General features: G+C 41.0%; 1 protein-coding gene across 1 annotated transcript in view; it reads left to right on the forward strand.

Annotated features, from left to right (window-relative positions):
• The first annotated feature begins 9,378 nt into the window (after positions 1-9,378).
• Positions 9,379-23,035, forward strand: part of cdh15.S (cadherin 15 S homeolog) — a 35,222-nt gene continuing 21,565 nt past the window's right edge. The window contains exon 1 of the mRNA XM_018260506.2: positions 9,379-9,549. Coding sequence (XP_018115995.1) covers positions 9,496-9,549 — 54 coding nt within the window. The 5' untranslated portion in view covers positions 9,379-9,495. The remainder of the gene's footprint in view (positions 9,550-23,035) is intronic.

The following is a 23,035-nucleotide window of genomic DNA, read 5'->3' on the forward strand; positions in this document are numbered from 1 at the left end:
CTTGCACATTTTCAGTACAACATTGCACTTATCCCTTGCCATTTTGCAGTCAGAGTTTATTTTCGCACGGGTGTTGTCCTTACACCTTCAGCAATAGTTTTGGCTCCTAATCAAGAGTTTGTCGATGGTAAATTTGCCATTAGTCATCAGATTTCATCCAGAGCACCGGCAGCACAGGCACAGTCACTTCATTCTTTCCAGACCAGCTGCTAATAAAACTTTTCCACCCATATTATTACGCACATTCCATTAACCCATTTAGTGACTCAAAGCTTTCTCTGTTTTACCCTGTAATTGAAAGTGCAGATACAGTGGTATAAATTAGCCCACGGGTATAACAATAGACAAGGCATGTCCAGTGGGTTCTGGAGGAGCCAGGAGGATAAATTACCTTATTGGAATCTCAACTGATGCCCAACTCCAGTACACACATGTACAGAAGATCATTTTACCCATTGTATTGGGAATGGGGGCATCAGTAACTTTAGTTATACCACTGAGCTAAATGATTTATTATTGCCATTCCCTGAGCACAATGATTTTCAGACAAGCTCCATATTGTGTGTATCAACCACAAATTTGCCAGACAAGCGTAGGTTTCATTCACGGCATCTGGACAATAATTCTGATAAATTATGTTTAATAACCCCAGTTAGCATTATGTGTGTGATGACTGTAATTTACAAGGGACAATGGTCTCCTTTCTTCTCTGTATTGGTGGAGAGCAAGTCAACAACAAATATACTTAAGCTGGTTCAGCAATTTGGAGAGACAATCACCTCTTCCCATTGTAGAGTTTTTCGGTGTGTATTTAACGGAACAGTAACACCAATTAATGAAAGTGTTTTAAAGTAATGAAAATATAATGTACTCTTGTGCTGCACTGGCGAAACTGCATGTTGGCTAAAGAAACTCTACAATAAACAAACTGGGGGTAGCCATGGGGGCAGCCATTCAAGCACAGGATACATAAAGGATAACCGATAAGTTCTGAAGAATTCCATTGTATACTACAGAGTAATGATGTGCGGGTCTGGATTTACCCGACCCTAACCCGCCCTCCCTTAGCCGACCACATCCGCTTGGGGCCAGGGACCGGTGTCAAAAAATTATTTTTTGATACCGGTCAGGGTCAGGGTCAGGGGTGGGGGCAGCGGGGCGGGGGGCAGTGGGGGTCATAAGCAAATTTGGACTCACCAGAGTTTTTGCCGCCGAGCCCAGTGCGGGAGTGTTCACGGCCGTAGAAGGCAGCAAATAATTCTAAAAAACTATAAAAAACCATGAAGAATTGCAAAGCTGCATAAAATTGGCCATTCTAGAAGTTAACATAAGGTGAACCACCACTTATTATCCATGAATTCACATATAATACAATATGATAATACATTATGGAGTTATTTGTCAAAGGTCGAATTTTAGAGTTATGTGAATTTTTTTAACTCTAATAAATTTTAATGTACCCACAACTCGAATGGGAAATTATTTATGAAAAAACTCGAACAGCTAACATGCGAGCGAATAGAAAGAACCCGAAAATTTTAATTAAACTTGAATCAACTTGAAAGGCAGAAAGGAAATTAGCATCTTCAAATGGTTCAACAGACCTCTGTCCTTGTCTTCTACATGAACTTGGCTGCTTTTAGGTGGAGAAGCAGCGAATTAGAGCTGTTTCCAGGGTCGAGGTGTGAGAAATCTTACATTCTAATTCAAATTGGTGGTTTTAAATTTGAAATTGTGAGTTTTGACCAAAAAAACTATTCGGATTTACCATTCAAACCTTAGTAAATCTGCCCCTACATGTATCATTCTTTCCTAATGGAATCACTAATGTTTGCTTTCACATATTTAATCACATCTTTTAATTATTCTCATTTAATGACACAAAGGATTTTAATCAAATTTGACATGACAAAAAATAGTCTAGACTGGAATGTCTGTGCTCTGTGCTTCCATTAGAAGCTCCTGTGTAGGTTCCCTCTGTCTGCATTTAATTAGGCTCCTGGCACATGGGATATTTGGATCAGAGTGAAGTGATCCACTTAGCAAAATACCCTCATATAAAATGGCTGAATTTTCTGTTTCTTCAATGGATTTGCTCTGTATGCATAGTAGAAATCTAACTCAGTCATATGTGATGAGTGGGATGCAGTGCCATAAGTCATTGAGAGCAGCTGCCCGTGCCTCTCCCAGTATTTCATTCATTGCTTAAGGAATTCATAATAATACACTGCAGGCTGAGAGTATGCCAATTGAGACAGTAGTCAAAATGTATTGAAGTGCCAGGAACAACAGGAAATGAAAACACTCTAAACACATTTAGACAGAATGGCCCAGACTCAATTCAGTGGAAGAAAACAAATCTCTTATTAAATTCCAGATTTCCCAATGATAAACCATGAGCTAAATTATACTCATTGAACTGAACCTTCCTCCCTTTGTGTTTATTAAGCACCTTTCAAAATGTGGCACCATTTCTAGATTTGCAAGTTTGATATTTTTTAGCTCAAGAATAATCGCCAGCAGGATGGCACTCGGAACGCTTTGTCTTCCAAAGTTGCCTCTCGAGTAAATTTCGTGCGACTTTGAAAGCCAAATCGATCCGAGTGCCATCCTGCCGGCGATTTAGATTCTAGCCAGTGGGAAGGCAGTTCGGGAAGATAAGTCGAACTGCTGGGCTGGGCGACAAATCTCCCGAAATAGCAGTGTGTCTCTTCCCTAAAACATCAAAGAAAAACATGGCACAGCTCATATAAAACACAACATACAAAATTAGATTTCTTTTTTTGCAGAGATATTTACTTTACATGGGTGATGGACAACGAAAACCCCCACTCAAAATCAGGGATGGAAACTGCAGAGAATGCTCCATCACACTAACTATATTGTTGTAGACCAGTCTCTGAGCAATTTTCTCTATTTTTTCTTTTGCTAAAATGCCATCCAGCCCTTTTGAAGCTAATGTATTGGCCAGTACATCAAATTCAGAGAAAGAATTCCACAAGTACAAACTTCTAAAGATTCTTTCATCACAACTAGGTTTGCTGTTACCTATTGGAGCAGACAAAAGCTTCAGATGAGAATATAACCAGGGGAATATGTTAATGCTATTTCTAATATCTGCCAAAAGACACCAATAAAAATCCCTTAGCAAATGATTTAGCTTGTCTTAACTTTAGTACGATGTCCTTACTGCAGGTATGATAGATAATCATCATATATGTGTATACAAGAGAAGTGCTGGCCCAGGAATCTTTTATTATATGTCTAAGATTAACCATGCACCCCAAAAGTTACCGGATTCGAGTGCTTTGATGTAAAGATGTAAATAGATGTAAAATAGAATAAGGCTAGAAATGCTGTATTTTGTATACTAAATATAAACATGAACTTACTGCACCATAAGCCTAATCAAACAAATAATTTATGCTTTCAAAGTTGGCCACATGGGGTCACCATCTTGTAACTTTGTTAAACATCTTTGCAAGACTAAGACTGTGCACATGCTCAGTGTGGTCTGGGCTGTTTAGGGATCGTCATAAACAAAGCTGCTTGGCTGGGAAGTAAGGTGGGGGCTCCCCCTGCTGTTCATAAATATGATTGTTTCCCTGCTCAGCAGTTAGGGGCCATCTGACAATTCCTATCCACAGTAGTAAATTAAGGGAGAATTAACTGCATACAGTCAGGTTTCTTATAAAAACATCTCACATTTTTTAATTAAAGTAAATTGGAGATAGGTTTCTTTTTCATTAAAGAAAGTAAAAATTGGATTTTATTTTTTGGCTGTACATGCTGCCCTTTAATGCATATCCGCCGTTTTGCCCCCCATTAGGACCTTTCTCAAGGATAAACTGCAAGTGCTAAAGTGCATAGCTAAATACATTTAAAAATTGGCGCCAAACATGACGTCATCAGCTGAATTATGGAAAGGCTGTTTCCCATGGGCTCCATTTTATCCAAATATTCCAAATTCTTTAAAAATGATTTCCCTTTTCTCTGTAAAAATTATATAGTACCTTGAATTTGATCCAAACTAGGATATACTGTAATTAATCCTTATATCCTTATGTTTACATGATTTTCTAGTAGACTTAAGGTATGAAGATCCAAATTACAGACAGATCCATTACTCAGAATAAGCCAGGTCACAAGCATTCTGGATGACAGGTCCCATACCTATACAGAATATATACATATATATATATAAAATCAACAATATTGTATGTATATATATCTTTATTTATATAGCACTATGTGTATTAAAATGTGATTTTAATATGGGTATGAGACCGGTTATCCATTATCCCTTTCTCCAGAAAGATTGGAATTGCATAAATGCTGTCTGCCAGTCCATTATAATAAAATAATCCAAATTTTTAAAAATGATTTTCTTTTCTCTGTAATAATTAAATAGTACCTTATACTTGATCGAAACTAAGACATAATTAATCCTTATTGGAAGCAGAACCAGCCTATGTGGGTTTAAACTGACTATATTAATATTTTTTATTTTGCACAACCTACACATCTATTTACCTAGTTTTTATTTTTACACTGAACAATAACTTTAAGGTGTACATGATTTTCTAGTGGGCTTAAAGTATGATGATCCAAATTATGGGAAAAATCTATTATCCCGAAAACCCCAGGTCCTGAGCATTTTGGATAATTCCCATATGATGCACCACACAAGCGCAAAAGTGTTTGTGGGAGCTGGGACCTGGAAGTGGAACTTTACTGCAGCACATCTTTTCTTTACTGCATGAAGTGGTCAATATATATCTTAGAAAAAAAAATTTTATTTAAAAAAGTTGGGGTTTTTTACATTTAAGGGAACAGTTACATCAAAAATGAATGCATCAATCTAAGTAAATTATTACTACTGTTGCACTGCACTGCTGATAATATTGGTGTGTTTGCTTCAGGACCATTATTAAAGTTTATATAAATAAGCTGCTGTGTAGCCATGGGGGCAGCCATTCAAGCTGCAAAAAGGAGAAAAGGTTCTGGGAGAGACCCAGTCTCTCCTGTATGAACCCCCCCCCCTAGGAAAACAAGTAGCTTCCTATGACTCTGCTCACTATGGCCACTTACTTACTGGGGACACGCTCATTGTAGGAATTCCTATTTTATCATTAGACTACACAAAATATCCTCTAATAAAGTCTGTCAGTCTAAAGCAAGGGGTCTTTAAAGGAGTGGATCGCCTTTAAATTATCTTTTAGTATGATGTAGACATTTGCTATTCTAAGACATTTTAAATTTGCAAGTGGTCTTCATTTATTTTGAAATCGTTTTTAGTACTTACACTTTTGTTCAGCAGCTCTCAAGTTCAGCTATCTGGTTGGTAGGTTCTGATTTACCCTAGCAACCATGCATTGGTTTGAACAAGAGAATGGCATATGCTTAGCAGAGGGCCTGATAAGAAAAAGTAACAATTGCAATAAAATTGTAGCCTCACAGAGCAATAGGTTTTGGCTGATGGGGTAAGTGCCCCCCCCCCCCATTTGAAAGCTGGAAAGAGTGAGAAAAGGAAAGCAAATAAGCAAAAAAAAAAAAAAAAAAATAGAAAATGAATCATGAAAACCAATTGCAAAGTTGCTACAAATAGGACATTCTATTACATACTAAGGGGGTATTTACAATTTTTCTGGTCAGAGTTTTAAAGGGGAAAACACAATTTTTCCCTTGAAAAAAAAACCTAATTTTTTTGTGATTTATTAAACCCTAATGGTGTTAAAAGTCCAAATAAAAAAGTACTCCATTTCAGACCTGCAAAGTTCATGTAGAAGTCAATGGCAGATGTCCTGTTTACAATTGGAAGATATCATGATCTACGCTGGGTTTTTGTCGGAGACAAATACGAAAAATGTCTAAGATTCTAATTTTTTCATGATTATTTCTAGTCTTTTCCCGCACAAGAATTTAGTCAAAATTGATTGATAAACATGGGGTCAAGTCAGTACGGATTTGGTCGGAGTGGTTTTCAGAAAATAGTGAAAACATGCTGGATATTGATAACTTAAAGGTAAACCATCCCCGTAAGTGGCAGAAACCCTTGTGCAAAGGTCAAAATTGCTTTATATAATGTTTCAGAAGGACCCGCACTCCATTTTCTTGTTTAACAACTGTTCTTTATTTAATGCATATCCGACGTTTCGGCCCCCATTAGGACCTTTCTCAAGGATAAACTGCAAGTGCTAAAGTGCATAGCTAAATACATTTAAAAATTGGCGCCAAACATGACGTCATCAGCTGAATTATGGAAAGGCTGTTTCCCATGGGCTCCATTTTATCCAAATATTCCAAATTCTTTAAAAATGATTTCCCTTTTCTCTGTAAAAATTATATAGTACCTTGTATTTGATCCAAACTAGGATATACTGTAATTAATCCTTATTGGAAGCAGAACCAGACTTGGGTTTATTTAATGTTTACATGATTTTCTAGTAGACTTAAGGTATGAAGATCCAAATTACAGAAAGATCCATTACTCAGAAAATGGCCAGGTCACAATATATAGAATATATACATATATATAAAATCAGCAATATTGTATGTATATATGTCTTTATTTATATAGTACTATGTGTAATAAAATGTGATTTTAATATGGGTATGAGGCGGGTTATCCATTATCCCTTTCTCCAGAAAGATCGGAATTGCATAAAGGCTGTCTCCCAGTCCGTAAAAATAAAATAATCCAAATTTTTAAGAATGATTTTCTTTTCTCTGTAATAATAAAACAGTACCTTATACTTGATCCAAACTAAGACATAATGAATCCTTATTGGAAGCAGAACCAGCCTATTTGTGTAAGTGGCAGGGGAAACCCTTGTTCATGGTTTCCACTGACCCTAGAAATGAATATCGCTAAACTGTGGGGCTATGGGAAGGGGAGAATTGTCCAGTATCCCAGAAAGGGTCACTTCTAAAATGATGACACAAGGTATTGCCTCAGGTGGCACTTTACGAAGAGCGCCAAAATGCCTCCCTGATACCTTTAAAACACTTTATTTTTTTACATAAAAGCTGATTCTGACGTAATCCTCACATTGACAGGTAAGTCCAAAGGAGTCAGTCTCTAATTCCAGAAAAGCAGGGTCTCTTATTTTGCCCATCTCCTACACTTCTTTAATGTACTGTATGTATTTTTTGTAGTATTTGTATAACAGCAGCATTTGTCTCATCAAAGCATCCAGTAGCAATATTACATAGCAGCTGAGTAAAGACACATCCATCGCATTTAGCCATAAACAGATCATATTACTATAATTCTGGGGAAAGGCAAAAGCAATCCATTTTGATTATGAATTCTCAGCATCGTCTAACAACTGTTTAATGCAGTTTAGCAACAGCTGCCATGTCACAGCTTCCCCTTCAAGTCTGTAAACCAAACCGGTCCCACAAATTCCCACGAGCCTTGAAGAATGTGCATAGAGCCAGAATGGCAGGCTGCAGATCTGCAAATACACTTATAGCTTCCCGCTGAAACCCTACAGGAGAGGAGTGTGTTTTATTTCTGTACCAGTAACATTTCCTATATGAGGTGACACAATTATGAAGAGCCCTGTTTCACACTCCTTTTGGAATAAACAAATGCTCCTTTGAATTTATTTTCTAGTGCAGTGATCCACAACCAGTAGCTAGTGAGTAACATGTTGCTCTCCAACCCCTTGGATGTTGCTCTCAGTGGCCTCAAAGCAGGTGCTTATTTTTGAATTCCAGACTTGGAGGCAAGTTGGTTGCATAACAACAAGGTGAACTGCCAAACAGAGCCTCAATGTATGTTGACAATCCACATAGGGACTACTAAATGGCCAATCACAGCCCTTATTTGGCACCCCAAGAATATTTTTCATGCTAGTGTTGCTCCCCAACTCCTTTTACTTCTGAATGTTGCTCACAGGTTCAAAAGGTTGGGGATCCCTGTTCTAGTGTGTAAGGGATGTGACTTTATTTACCCTCTTCACCTTTGTATCAGTCACTGGTCACTATATATGTAATTCTGGATATTCTTTGTATAAATGCATTTATTTTTTACAGCACTGTGAAATATGATGGTGCTCTAAAAATACATGTTAATAATAGTAATAATAATAATTTACAATAATAATAACGAACAACAACTAACAGCAAAAAAACGATATACTTTGCTTGTGCTGCAATTTACTCATTATTGAGTGTTTTTGTAATGTGGTGAAACAGGTGATTTATATTGATATAATACACAAAAGCCATGAATATCTTGTAAATTATATCCTTTATAAACGGTGAGTAGTGATGTCATCAGTTATAAACGGTGAGTAGTGATGTAATTTCTGTCACATGACTCACTAAAATTTGTGTATTATAATAAATAAAGTACCCCCAGTTGTAAAATATGAGGATATTATAAGTTACCTCGGAGTTCCATGACCTGTATAAAAATATGGTCATGAAACTCCTTGGTAACTTATAATATCCTTATATTTTACAAGAGGGGGTACTTTATTCACTATATATATATATATATATATATATATATATATATATATATATATATATATATATATATATATATATATATATATATATATATATATATATATATATATATATATATGGGAAAACAGCATATTAGCAATATGTTTAATTTCTTTAAACTTTTAAACTTGACCTCCATGTCTATTGCAGAGAGTGAGAATACTCAGCCTGTTAAACCCAGCTCTTAACTAGGTTTAGGAGAGGTAACATGTGTAGCATTCTATAAGGGGGTTCTTCCCAATGCCCCAGCTTTAGCAGCATGAAGTCAAGTTCTAAATATGCCATTTTGTTGCTAGGGCTTGCGACCACAGTAAAGAGATAGCGATTTAAATGACAGACAGAAAGAAAAATTCTTCTGGTTGTGCAGAATACAAATTTTCAGTCTAATGACACTGCACAATGTTTTACCCAACATGACATATTTGTGTTCACATGTGTAAAATGTATTCTAACAACATGGCATCAATGGGTAGATTGGGGGGGGGGGGTCCATGGGGTCTGTGTTAACTACACCTGCTCTGCAACTCTGCATGTTCATTACCATGAAGGTTCTATACTGTAGGCTCAGGCTGGTATCAAGTACAGGCATCCTGTTGGGTACCAGTGCCCATTATATATATTATTTATTTTATTCTATTTCTACTAGGGAGACAGCAGATACAGGTAGCAGCTGCAGAAAGTGTGGAAGGCAGGATTACCTCTCCCAGCATCACCTCAACATTTTAGGCAAACAGGTGACCTTGAAGAGAGAAGGCAGCATGTTAGGCACAGCTGCAGCACTCCCTGCCCCCAGATCACTCCCCCCTGCTCCCCTGTGGTTCCCCCTCCCACCCCTAACAGTGGAGTAAAGTTTCCTTTAGTCTCAGAACACTTGTGCTGTCAGTCACACCAGGAGAGGGACTTAGTGGCAGAGATAGTCGGACACACTGCCCCTTGTCCTTTTCCAGTGAGAGCCCCCTCGTCCCTGCCAGGATGGAGAGCAGGAGCCTACTTGCCATGTGCTTTCTGATGCCCTTCTTGTGCCAGGTAAGGCACCCACTCCTTACTGCCAACTGGATGTGCCAGGGGTGCACCTTCTTAAAGAGGGAATCTAGTGTTGCTTTACTGTCTTTATTTAGCTCTGGGATATTCGTTGTGGTGGATTTGAGTAGCCTTCCAGCTATGGTGGTAAAGCTTAGGGATTTGTTTATTCTGATAATGAACCCTCAAAAATAAAAACGGAAACTGTTTTTTACTTTCTTACTATGTGCTTTTATAAGTCGCTGATGTGTAAAATCAGCACTCTTAACATGTGGCTTCCCAACTGTTGGTAAATGGCAATACCCAGCAGCCCGCAGCAGATATTTGCTCTCAAAGGATTTTGGGATGTTCCAAAACAACAGCACCTAATCGAATAAATGTTGGAAAGACATTATTCAATCACCTTTAATCCCTTATCTAACTCCCCTGGTAACAGTAACCCATAGAACGTTTGTCCATCATCATCACTATCTCTTGTTATGAAATACTTTATGGTCTTTTCTTTTTGGCTCTGGCAGGTTTCTTTAGCAGTCAGTTTGTTTTATCCTGATCCGTTTGTATAAAATGGGGTTATTTCTCACACCTATAGTGTCAGCCATAAACACAAAGAGGGGGATGTAAAGTGTTTCCCAGACTAGGCAGGGTCACAAAGTGCTAACATTTGCTCTTTCTATAACTTCACAGACTTACAGAGTAGATAATTAAGATTTGTTACACACTTGGTGATACTGTTTATCTTTCTCTATTGATGGCTTCTCTATAGACAACACATTGCACAGTATTGAAGTGTGGATGCCAGAGATTACTTAGGACTGTGTACACTCTGATGCTGTTAAAGGAAACATTAGATCCACTCTATGGAAAATGATCAATAGCAGGCTTATGAAAATACATTTTTTATTGTTGTCTGTTTTTGGTGAATTTTGAACTGAGATCCCATATGAAAAAAAATATGTCAAAGTCAGCAGAGAGTAGAGAGAATTCTCCAAATGCCTGTATAAATAAATTAGGCCGTGCTAAATAATTTATTCCCAGAGAAGTTATCTCAGAGGAGCAATGCATAATATTGGAAATTAATTTATAAGAGTTAGCTGGCACTCATTGGGATAAAAATGAGCCTGCTGAGAATGAGTTTGCTCCACTCGGTTCCTAAATCTGGCTATACCCGGGCTGACGTGGTTCAAAGGCAAATGAGAAGTATACTTAAGGCCAGTGACACACTAGGCCTGTATAGAAATGCTAGCAGAGAAAACTCTGATTCTATCCCACCTGCTCCGTGTTATTGATGTACTATGAGCGCACACATGAAGCAGATTTTGCTGCTGCTGCTGCAGCACATTTATAGAAACGAAGGCAGGAAAAACACCTAGTGTGACTCTGGTCTTACTCCTTATCATTTGCCTATAAGCAACGCTACTTTGATTAGTGTATCCACACAGACACAGACTGCCCTGTTTGTTTCCAAGTCATCCAACAATAAAGATGGCCATAGACGCAAACATTAGATCATATGAATCTTTGATTTGTAGGATTTTCTGGCCGTGTGTGGAGTGTCCCCACATTTTTCGTGTCGTTCAGACAATCGAACAGCTTAGAAAATTTCTGTTGACTACCGATAATATCTCTACATGTATTCCATCCTGATCTGATGATATCAGTGGGAGACTGTCACCAGCTTTGTCGGACATAACTTTTGTACGTTTGCTGTCAGGGGCAGAACATCGTTTGATCTGTTCTTTTACTACTTTATTTGATCTGAATGGTTAGTGGCAGTTCGGGAGATGGCACCAAACGATTGTTCATCTGTTCATCCGATGTGAAGGTAAATCTGTACGTCTATGGCCACTTTAGGATGTACCCCAGGTACTTCTAAAAAACCTTTTCTTCCCAGGTAATCCAGGAATAATTGGCATGATGCTTATTGACAGTATATGCAAACTGAACAAATAATGTTCTCTAAAGTTTTGAGATGAGGAGTCCCTAAAATGTTTTTTTTCTGTGGGGCTCAGTATTGCTTATGCTTGTGCCAAGCTGCTGAAGCATCACTGCCCCTCACTACTGAGATCAAAGTTTCTCCCTTGTCACTCCCAGAGTCTGAGACTAAAGATGATGATGAAAAAGAACAAATGCAATGAGTAGAGATGTCGCGAACTGTTCGCCGGCGAACTTGTTCGCGCGAACATCGGGTGTTCGCACTCGCCGGAAGTTCGCGAACGTCGCGCGACGTTCGCCATTTTGGGTTCGCCATTGTTGGCGCTTTTTTTTGCCCTCTCACCCCAGACCAGCAGGTACATGGCAGCCAATCAGGAAGCTCTCCCCTGGACCACTCCCCTTCCCTATAAAAACCGAAGCCCTGCAGCGTTTTTTCACTCTGCCTGTGTGTGCTGAAGAGATAGTGTAGGGAGAGAGCTGCTGCCTGTTAGTGATTTCAGGGACAGTTGAAAGTTTGCTGGCTAGTAATCGTTTTGATACTGCTCTGTTATTGGAGGGACAGAAGTCTGCAGGGGTTTGAGGGACATTTTAGCTTAGGTAGCTTTGCTGGCTAGTAATCTACCTTCTACTGCAGTGCTCTGTATGTAGCTGCAGTGGGCAGCTGTCCTGCTTCTGATCTCATCTGCTGACTGCTGCAATAACAGTAGTCCTTGTAAGGACTGCTTTTATTTATTTTTTTGTTGTTTTACTACTACTACTACTACTACTACTATAAGAGCCCAGTGCTATTAGTCTAGCAGTGTTGGGGAGTGGGACTGGTGTGCTAATCTGCTGCTCCTAGTAGTTCAGCAGCACCAACTTTAATTTTTTTTTTTTAATATTCATTTTTTTTTTATTTTACTTTTTTTTATTTTACTACCGCTGTAGTAGTGTATAAGTTGACCTTTTAGGCATTATTTGCCCTGTAGGCATTATTTGCACACTGTTTTCTTCAACCCGCCATCGAGCTGTGTGACCTTGTTCCCATTCTGTCTAAATATCCATAATATTACCGTCTCCAGAAAAAACACCGGAGTCACTTTTTTCAAGCAGCATTCATATATTTTACGTAATCCGTATCCACCGCTGTAGTAGTGTATACGTTGGCCTTGTAGGCATTATTTGCACACTGTTTTCTTCAACCCGCCATCGAGCTGTGTGACCTTGTTCCCATTCTGTCTAAATATCCATAATATTACCGTCTCCAGAAAAAACACCGGAGTCACTTTTTTCAAGCAGCCATAATATATTTTACGTAATCCGTATCCACCGCTGTAGTAGTGTATACGTTGGCCTTGTAGGCATTATTTGCACACTGTTTTCTTCAACCCGCCATCGAGCTGTGTGACCTTGTTCCCATTCTGTCTAAATATCCATAATATTACCGTCTCCAGAAAAACACCGGAGTCACTTTTTCAAGCAGCCATAATATATTTTACGTAATCCGTATCCACCGCTGTAGTAGTGTATACGTTGGCCTTGTAGGCATTATTTGCACACTGTTTTCTTCAACCCGCCATCGAGCTGTGTGACGTTGTTCCCATTCTGTCTAAATATCCATAATATTACCGTCTCCAGAAAAAACACCGGAGTCACTTTTTTCAAGCAGCCATAATATATTTTACGTAATCCGTATCCACCGCTGTAGTAGTGTATACGTTGGCCTTGTAGGCATTATTTGCACACTGTTTTCTTCAACCCGCCATCGAGCTGTGTGACCTTGTTCCCATTCTGTCTAAATATCCATAATATTACCGTCTCCAGAAAAAACACCGGAGTCACTTTTTTCAAGCAGCCATAATATATTTTACGTAATCCGTATCCACCGCTGTAGTAGTGTATACGTTGGCCTTGTAGGCATTATTTGCACACTGTTTTCTTCAACCCGCCATCGAGCTGTGTGACCTTGTTCCCATTCTGTCTAAATATCCATAATATTACCGTCTCCAGAAAAAACACCGGAGTCACTTTTTTCAAGCAGCCATAATATATTTTACGTAATCCGTATCCACCGCTGTAGTAGTGTATACGTTGGCCTTGTAGGCATTATTTGCACACTGTTTTCTTCAACCCGCCATCGAGCTGTGTGACCTTGTTCCCATTCTGTCTAAATATCCATAATATTACCGTCTCCAGAAAAAACACCGGAGTCACTTTTTTCAAGCAGCCATAATATATTTTACGTAATCCGTATCCACCGCTGTAGTAGTGTATACGTTGGCCTTGTAGGCATTATTTGCACACTGTTTTCTTCAACCCGCCATCGAGCTGTGTGACCTTGTTCCCATTCTGTCTAAATATCCATAATATTACCGTCTCCAGAAAAAACACCGGAGTCACTTTTTTCAAGCAGCCATAATATATTTTACGTAATCCGTATCCACCGCTGTAGTAGTGTATACGTTGGCCTTGTAGGCATTATTTGCACACTGTTTTCTTCAACCCGCCATCGAGCTGTGTGACCTTGTTCCCATTCTGTCTAAATACCCATAATATTACCGTCTCCAGAAAAAACACCGGAGTCACTTTTTTCAAGCAGCCATAATATATTTTACGTAATCCGTATCCACCGCTGTAGTAGTGTATACGTTGGCCTTGTAGGCATTATTTGCACACTGTTTTCTTCAACCCGCCATCGAGCTGTGTGACCTTGTTCCCATTCTGTCTAAATATCCATAATATTACCGTCTCCAGAAAAAACACCGGAGTCACTTTTTTCAAGCAGCCATAATATATTTTACGTAATCCGTATCCACCGCTGTAGTAGTGTATACGTTGGCCTTGTAGGCATTATTTGCACACTGTTTTCTTCAACCCGCCATCGAGCTGTGTGACCTTGTTCCCATTCTGTCTAAATATCCATAATATTACCGTCTCCAGAAAAAACACCGGAGTCACTTTTTTCAAGCAGCCATAATATATTTTACGTAATCCGTATCCACCGCTGTAGTAGTGTATACGTTGGCCTTGTAGGCATTATTTGCACACTGTTTTCTTCAACCCGCCATCGAGCTGTGTGAGCTTGTTCACATTTTGTCTAAATATTGATAATATTATCGTCTCTAGAAAAACCACTTGAGTTACTTTTTTTCAAGCAGCATTCATATATTTTACGTAATCCGTATCCACCGCTGTAGTAGTGTATACGTTGACCTTGTAGGCATTATTTGCACACTGTTTTCTTCAACCCGCCATCGAGCTGTGTGACCTTGTTCACATTTTGTCTAAATATTGATAATATTATCGTCTCTAGAAAAACCACTTGAGTTACTTTTTTTCAAGCAGCATTCATATATTTTACGTAATCCGTATCCACCGCTGTAGTAGTGTATACGTTGACCTTGTAGGCATTATTTGCACAGTGTTTTCTTCAACCCGCCATCGAGCTGTGTGACCTTGTTCACATTTTGTCTAAATATTGATAATATTATCGTCTCTAGAAAAACCACTTGAGTTACTTTTTTTCAAGCAGCATTCATATATTTTACGTAATCCGTATCCACCGCTGTAGTAGTGTATACGTTGACTTTGTAGGCATTATTTGCACAGTGTTTTCTTCAACCCGCCATCTAGCTGTGTGTATTATCGTTTCCAGAAAAACCAACTGAGTTTTTGTTGTTGTTGTTGTTTTTTTAAAAATAATGCCAGGCAAAGGCAGGCCGCCACGCAGAGGCCGTGCTAGGGGCCGTGCTGCTATGCAATCCTGTGGCCCTAGCAAATTGCCCAGTTTTAAAAAGCCAATGACCCTGAACTCCCAAAATGCTGAAGAGGTAGTTGACTGGCTTACACAGCACACCCCATCCTCTACCGTTTCTAACTTTACCACAACATCCTCCTCATCCTCCACTGCTATGGCCACCCCACGTAACACTTCCTCCACCACCGGTGCCCCTTCTTCACTGGGGTCAGAGGAGTTATTTTCCAATGAGTTTCTTGAACTGAGTAATGCGCAACCATTATTGCCAGAAGAAGATGAAGGAGATGAGGACCTTACACCAGATTTAATTCTGGCAGAGAACACGATAGAGATGGACATAATGAGTGATGAGGAGGAGGTCCCCGCTGCTGCTTCCTTCTGTGATGTGTCAGAAGAAATTGATGCATCTGAGGAGAATGATGATGAGGAGATTGATGTTTTGTGGGTGCCTAGTAGAAGAGAGCAAGAGGAGGGTAGTTCAGATGGAGAGACGGAGAGTCAGAGAGGCAGTAGGAGAATAAGACTTAGAAGAAGCAGGGAGGACAGCCCGCAGGGATCAGTAGGGCAACAACATGTATCGGCACCTGTGTTCAGCCGGCCAACGCACCCGCCATTGCCGCCAATACCGCAAACTCCGCCAACTTCTACTGTTACCGCCAGATCGCACACTTCCAAAAAGTCAGCAGTGTGGGATTTTTTTAATGTGTGTGCCTCTGACAAAAGCATTGTAATTTGCAATGAGTGCAGTCAGAAACTGAGCCTTGGTAAGCCCAACAGCCACATAGGTACAACTTCTATGCGAAGGCACATGAGCGGCAAGCACAAAGCACTTTGGGAGCAACACCTCAAAGGCAACAGGCAAACTAAAAGCCACACTCCTTCTGGTCCAGCATCTTACTGCTCTACCTCTGCTCTCCTTGACCCGTCTGAACCACCCTCCACTCCGCCTTCCACCTTGACCACCTGTTCCCATTCCCAGTCATCTGCCACCAGCCAAGTTTCTGTGAAGGCCATGTTTGAGCGTAAGAAGCCAATGTCTGACTGTCACCCCCTTGCCCGGCGTCTGACAGCTGGCTTGTCTGCACTCTTAGCCCGCCAGCTTTTACCATACCAGCTGGTGGACTCTGAGGCCTTCCGCAAATTTGTAGCAATTGGGACACCGCAGTGGAAGGTACCCAGCCGCAATTTTTTTTCTAAAAAGGGAATACCACACCTGTACCAACATGTGCAGAGCCAAGTTACCGCATCTCTGTCACTTAGTGTTGGGCCAAAGGTCCATATGACTACTGACGCATGGTCCTCCAAGCATGGTCAGGGCAGGTATGTCACCTACACTGCCCACTGGGTGAACTTGGTAATGGCTGGGAAGCAGGGAATGGGTAGCTCAACAACAACAGTGGAGTTGGTGTCACCGCCACGGATTGCACGCGGTTCTGCCACCACCTCTACTCCTCCATCGCTCTCTACCTCGTCTTCTTCTTCTTCTTACTCTGCTGCTGGGTCCTCCTTCTCCTCCTCCACACCTGTGCACCCCCAGCTCCCCCTAGGCTATTCGACGTGCCAGGTACGCCGTTGTCACGCTGTCTTGGGGATGACGTGCCTGGAAAGCAAAAACCATACCGGATCTGTACTCCTGTCATCTCTGCAGTCACAGGCCGATCGGTGGCTGACCCCACACCAACTGCAGATCGGAAAAGTGGTGTGTGACAATGGAAGCAATCTGTTGGCAGCGTTGAGACTAGGCAATTTAACACATGTGCCCTGCATGGCACATGTGTTAAATTTAATAGTCCAACGTTTTGTCTCCAAGTACCCAGGATTCCAGGACGTTCTCACCCAGTCCAGAAAGGTGTCGGCCCATTTCAGACGTTCCTACACAGCCATGGCACGCCTTGCTGACATTCAGCAGCGCTACAACATGCCAGTCAGGCGTTTGATTTCTGACAGCCAGACTCGCTGGAATTCAACGCTCCTTATGTTGGAACGTCTGCTGCAACAACAAAGGGCCGTCAACGAGTACCTTTTTGAACTGGGTGGTAGGACTGGATCTGCACAGCTGGGGATTTTTTTCCCCCGTTACTGGGTGCTTATGCGCGATGCCTGCAGGCTCATGCGACCTTTTGAAGAGGTGACAAATATGGTCAGTCGCACCGAAGGCACCATCAGCGACCTAATACCCTTCGCTTTCTTCCTGGAGCGTGCCGTGCGACGAGTGACAGATGAGGCTGTAGACCAGCGTGACGAGGAGCTGGAAGCGCGCGATTTCTGGTCGGAATCACCAGAACGAACCCAGGCACCTGCTGCAACGCAGGGAGAGGTGCCAGAAGTGGAGTCAGAGGAGGAAGGTGGCTTTGTGGAGGAGGAGGAGGAGGACCAACAGGAGCAGGCTTCCCAGGGGGCTAGTGGTGACCTTTTGGGGACCCCTGGTCTTGTACGTGGCTGGGGGGAGGAGACCGTGGATGATGCAGTCCTTGATAATGAGGAAGCGGAGATGGATAGCTCTGCATCCAACCTTGTGAGAATGGGGTCTTTCATGCTGTCATGCCTGTTGAAGGACCCCCGTATCAAGAGGCTTAAGGAGAAGGACCTGTACTGGGTCGCAACGCTACTAGACCCTCGGTACAAGCATAAAGTGTCAGAAATGTTACCAACATACCACAAGTCCGAAAAGATGCGGCATTTACAAACCAGCCTGCAAAACATGTTGTACAATGCTTTTAAGGGTGATGTCACTTCAGGAACTCATCAACATTCCAGGGGCAGAGGTGCCAGTAATCCTGCCACGAGCACACCTGCAAGGACAAAGCCCTTTGGCCAGTCTGTAACGTCAGACATGCAAATGTTTTTCTGTCCAAGGCAGCGCCACAACCCTTCTGGATCCACCCTCAAAGAACGCCTCGACCGGCAGGTAGCGGACTACCTGGCATTAACTGCAGATATCGACACTCTGAGGAGCGATGAACCCCTGGACTACTGGGTGCGCAGGCTTGATCTGTGGCCAGAGCTGTCACAATTTGCCATGAACCTCTTGTCTTGCCCAGCCTCAAGTGTGCTCTCAGAAAGGACCTTCAGTGCAGCAGGAGGGATTGTAACTGAGAAGAGAACTCGCCTAGGTCACAAAAGTGTCGATTACCTGACCTTTATTAAAATGAATGAGGGGTGGATCTCGGAGGGTTACTGCACGCCGGAAGACTTGTTCTGACTTCTATGCAGCTGTCCTTCTCTTCAAGCCTCATGACTCCACACACAGCTGTCCTTTAGCGTCCTCCTCCTCCCTCCGCCACCGTTACAAACTAGGGTGCAAACCCTACTGGTTTAATTTTTTCTGGCCTCTGTGCTTCAGTGGCTGCGACCAAAAAAATGCCTATTTTCTGCATTTATATGACATAATTTTTCTGGCCTCTGTGCTTCAGTGGCTGCAACCAAAAAAATTTATATTTTCAGCATTTATATGGCATAATTTTTCTGTCAACTGTGCTTCAGTGGCTGCGACCAAACAAATGCATATTTTCTGCATTTATATGGCATAATTTTTCTGGCCTCTGTGCTTCAGTGGCTGCAACCAAAAAAATTACTATTTTCAGCATTTATATGGCATATTTTTTCTGGCAACTGTGCTTCAGTGGCTGCGACCAAAAAAATGCATATTTTCTGCATTTATATGGCATAATTTTTCTGGCCTCTGTGCTTCAGTGGCTGCAACCAAAAAAATTTATATTTTCAGCATTTATATGGCATAATTTTTCTGGCAACTGTGCTTCAGTGGCTGCGACCAAAAAATTACTATTTTCAGCATTTATATGGCATATTTTTTCTGGCCTCTGTGCTTCAGTGGCTGTGGCCAAAAAAACTGGGCAAACAATGCCTACAAGGTCAACGACGTTGACCTTGTAGGCATTGTTTGCCCAGTTTTTTTGGCCACAGCCACTGAAGCACAGAGGCCAGAAAAAATATGCCATATAAATGCTGAAAATAGTCATTTTTTGCCATACGTTGACTCAACGTATATGGCAAAAAATGACTATTTTCAGCATTTATGTGGCATATTTTTTCTGGCAACTGTGCTTCAGTGGCTGCAACCAAAAAAACTGGGCAAACAATGTCTACAAGGTCAACGTATGGCGAAAAATTACTATTTTCAGCATTTATATGGCATATTTTTTCTGGCAACTGTGCTTCAGTGGCTGCGTCCAAAAAAACTGGGCAAACAATGTCTACAAGGTCAACGTATGGCGAAAAATGACTATTTTCAGCATTTATATGGCATATTTTTTCTGGCAACTGTGCTTCAGTGGCTGCGTCCAAAAAAACTGGGCAAACAATGCCTACAAGGTCAACGTATGGCAGTTGTTTAAAGAGAACAGTAGATTACTAGCCAGCAAAGCTACCTAAGCTAAAATGTCCCTCAAATCCCTGCAGACTTCTGTCCCTCCAATACAGAGCAGTATCAAGCAGATTACTAGCCAGCAAACTTACTATCATCTGTCCCTGAAATCACTAACAGCTCTCCCCCTACACTATCTCTTCCAAGCACACACAGGCAGATTTTTCAGATACATTTTTGCCCTTGATCCCCCTCTGGCATGCCACTGTCCAGGTCGTTGCACCCTTTAAACAACTTTAAAATCATTTTTCTGGCCAGAAATGTCTTTTCTAGATGTTAAAGTTCGCCTTCCCATTGAAGTCTATGGGGTTCGCGAACCGTTCGCGAACCGCTCGCATTTTTGCGCAAGTTCGCGAATATGTTCGCGAACTTTTTTTCCGACGTTCGCTACATCCCTAGCAATGAGATCAGAGCTCTGCCAGGGAAGAGTGTGTGTGGGTTTTGTTACAGTCAAAAGCCTGGTTTACAGCTGTTGTGGTTCTGGTACAGACACTCACTCATTAATTTATTGTGTGGTTATAGTGCAGCTTCTAAATACATGGCCGAAATCCCATGCCTTCTTTCCCTGCACTAATTACTGCTGCATGCGCTACTGGCCAATACATTCATATACATATACATCCCACAACCACAGGGATACCATCATTACGCATTTGAGGCAATGGCACACACAGTGGTTTTAACCTTATGGGCTTAATTATTGTCAAAACATCCAAAATGCCCTCACTTCTTTTAAAATAGCTCAGTTCAAGGCTGACCTCAGTGATGATTGAAACGTAGAGCTGTGCAGAGTGACAGTTTATGGGCCAATACACTCACAGTGCTACAGTATTTCTATATACATAATTTGAAAATACAAAACTTACTATAGTTGTTTAACCATGCCTCCACACACTCCTCATTTGAAAACAGAGACACCTTAAAAACACCTTTACTAAAAATTAAAACAATAAATGTAGAAATTAAATTTTTTAATTTTAAAAAATCCTATTTTTTGCCAATTTAATTTGAAAGTTGGACTTTGTTCATTGAACTTATCTCTCCCTTACTTTAGGGTGATGGCAGACAGGGAGATATTTCCCCCACGGTGAAATCTTTTCTAACATTGGCAAGGAATCTCCCAAAAATGCTTTTCCACCCACAACAAAGTAAATTGCCAATGGAAAAACATACATGCCAGTTAATTTTCCAAAGCCCCAAAGTTTCCTCCCATGGTGCATATAAAGAAAATCTAGAGATGTAACCTGTAAATAACCTCTAATGTACTCTGTGTAATTATTAAATGAAGCACCAGTACCGAGTATTCTCTAGTGCATGTGGCATTGGGACGGGGAATCATGAATTTGCCTGAGATGTGGATTTTGCAACTGAATGTGAATTTCATTTTAGGCAGAGGGATTTTGATTTCAACATGAAACTTTACAGTTTTTCAGTCTCTGTGCCCTGTGTTGATAAATTAGTAGAAATATTTTTCAGAGAGCAGAATTTGGATGAATTATCCAGGGTACCATCAGTAATATGCTACCTGTGAGATGCTTCATCTCCAAATAGCAACAGGAGTGGCCTGAGCTGCAGCTGTCAAGTACATGGTACTTGGAGGGAAGGATCTGTTGGTCATAGTTGGACTGTAAGCAGAGATGCTTCTAGGGATAAGAATTCTATTTATTTCATGGTACCCAACCTGCCTCCCTAATAAATACACACACACTGTCAAGAGGAATGTGTGACAGGCATGAAATGTGAGGAATGTTTTGTTTGTGACTCAGCAAGGCCCCAATGTGGCTCTTTTTAGACATGGGGAGAGATTGATGCCACACACTTTTGTCTGTGATTAACAAGAGATGACTTTTCCGCTCTGAACTCTGAGTCATAAAGCAGAGCTGCAGTGAGACAAAAATGATAGATAAGGCAACCTGGCATTGGATTTATGTAATTCCAGGATGTCCAACCTGCTAAACCCCAGCTGTGGGATGGATATCCACGAGGTATAAAAATTTAAATTTTTGAAAATTGTTGACAAATATAATATATTCTCAGGTCATTTCTCTCCTCAAGATGTCCCTGTGATGCTGGTGCCCAAGTGCCTACTATGCCCTACCTATTAACTGGTCCTATAAACATCTCAACCCCTAAGAATCTAATTTGCATGTGGAAACAAAGGCTGGTCACACATTGATCCACAGCCAGAGTCTGACTGGGATACCAGGGGCCCACCAGAAAACCTTAGGCTGAGGGCCCACTTTCCAAACTATTATTCCTCCTCTCCTCACTCAACCTCTTTATTCTCCTAGTCTCTTTTCTCTACATACTATCCTCTGTTCTTCCATTAATAAGCCTTTTTGTTCCAATAAAGAAATAGGGAATGACCATGAAATAGGCCAAATTAGAAGTTAGAAGCAAGAGGCCCACCTGGGCCCACCGGGAGTTTTCCTGATATCCCGGTGGGTCAGTCCAACACTGTCCACAGCTCCATAACCAGCCCCATATAAAGCTCAGCTTGCCAGCCAACCAGGTGCCCATGGATTTATAGCAAGAAATGAGAGATGAGTTTTTGGAGAATGTTATTATAGTGCTATTATTAGTGCATGCAGGGTGTCACTTATACTCATGGAGTCATGGTGAACTGTTGTTCACTTCAAAAATGAAAACTTGTTTGTTTACACAGGACACTATGGCAAATGGCATGTCTGAATTTCAGGGCTTTTTGGATAACTGGTTTCCAGATTATGGAGCACTCCCTGTCAACAAGAATCCCAGAATTGTATGAGAACAGGCGCCTTGCTTTTTGTTATTTTATTTTCTCCCAACACACACACACACACTTACCATCCAAGCGACTCAGCCTTATAAATACGAGAGGCTGACAGCTGTACATTTTTGACATACTCCTTTGGGAAAAGGGCTGGAAACCACATCCTCTACCCAGGGGCGTAACTACAGAGGAAGCAGACCCTGTGGCTGCAGGGGGACCTAGGAGATTTAGGGGGCCCCATGAGGCCCAAACATGGAGCAATTTCAACATCTATTGGTACAGGACAACCTCTGGATATGTTTGTAAAATTAATTTGCTGTGGGGCCCAGTAACATCTGGTTATGCCACTGTCTCTACCACTTCTGAGATGAAGAATATTTGGTAGTTCCAAGATACCATTATGCCCTGTAAGGCTACAAATGTATTGTTATTGCTACTTGTTATTACTCATCTTTCTTTTCAAACCCTCTCCTTTTCATAATCATGTCTCTTATTTAAATCAATGCATGGTTGCCAGGGTAATTTTGACCATAGCAACCATAGTGCTGACATTGCAAACTGGAGAGCTGCTAAATAAAAAAACTAAATAACTCAAAAACCACAAATAAAAAATTAAAATCAATTGTCTCAGAATGCCCCTCTCTACATACTAAAAGTTAACTCAAAGGTGAACAATCCGTTTAATAAT

Source organism: Xenopus laevis, chromosome 4S (assembly GCF_017654675.1).
Source record: "Xenopus laevis strain J_2021 chromosome 4S, Xenopus_laevis_v10.1, whole genome shotgun sequence".
Classification (NCBI taxonomy): Eukaryota; Metazoa; Chordata; class Amphibia; order Anura; family Pipidae; genus Xenopus; species Xenopus laevis.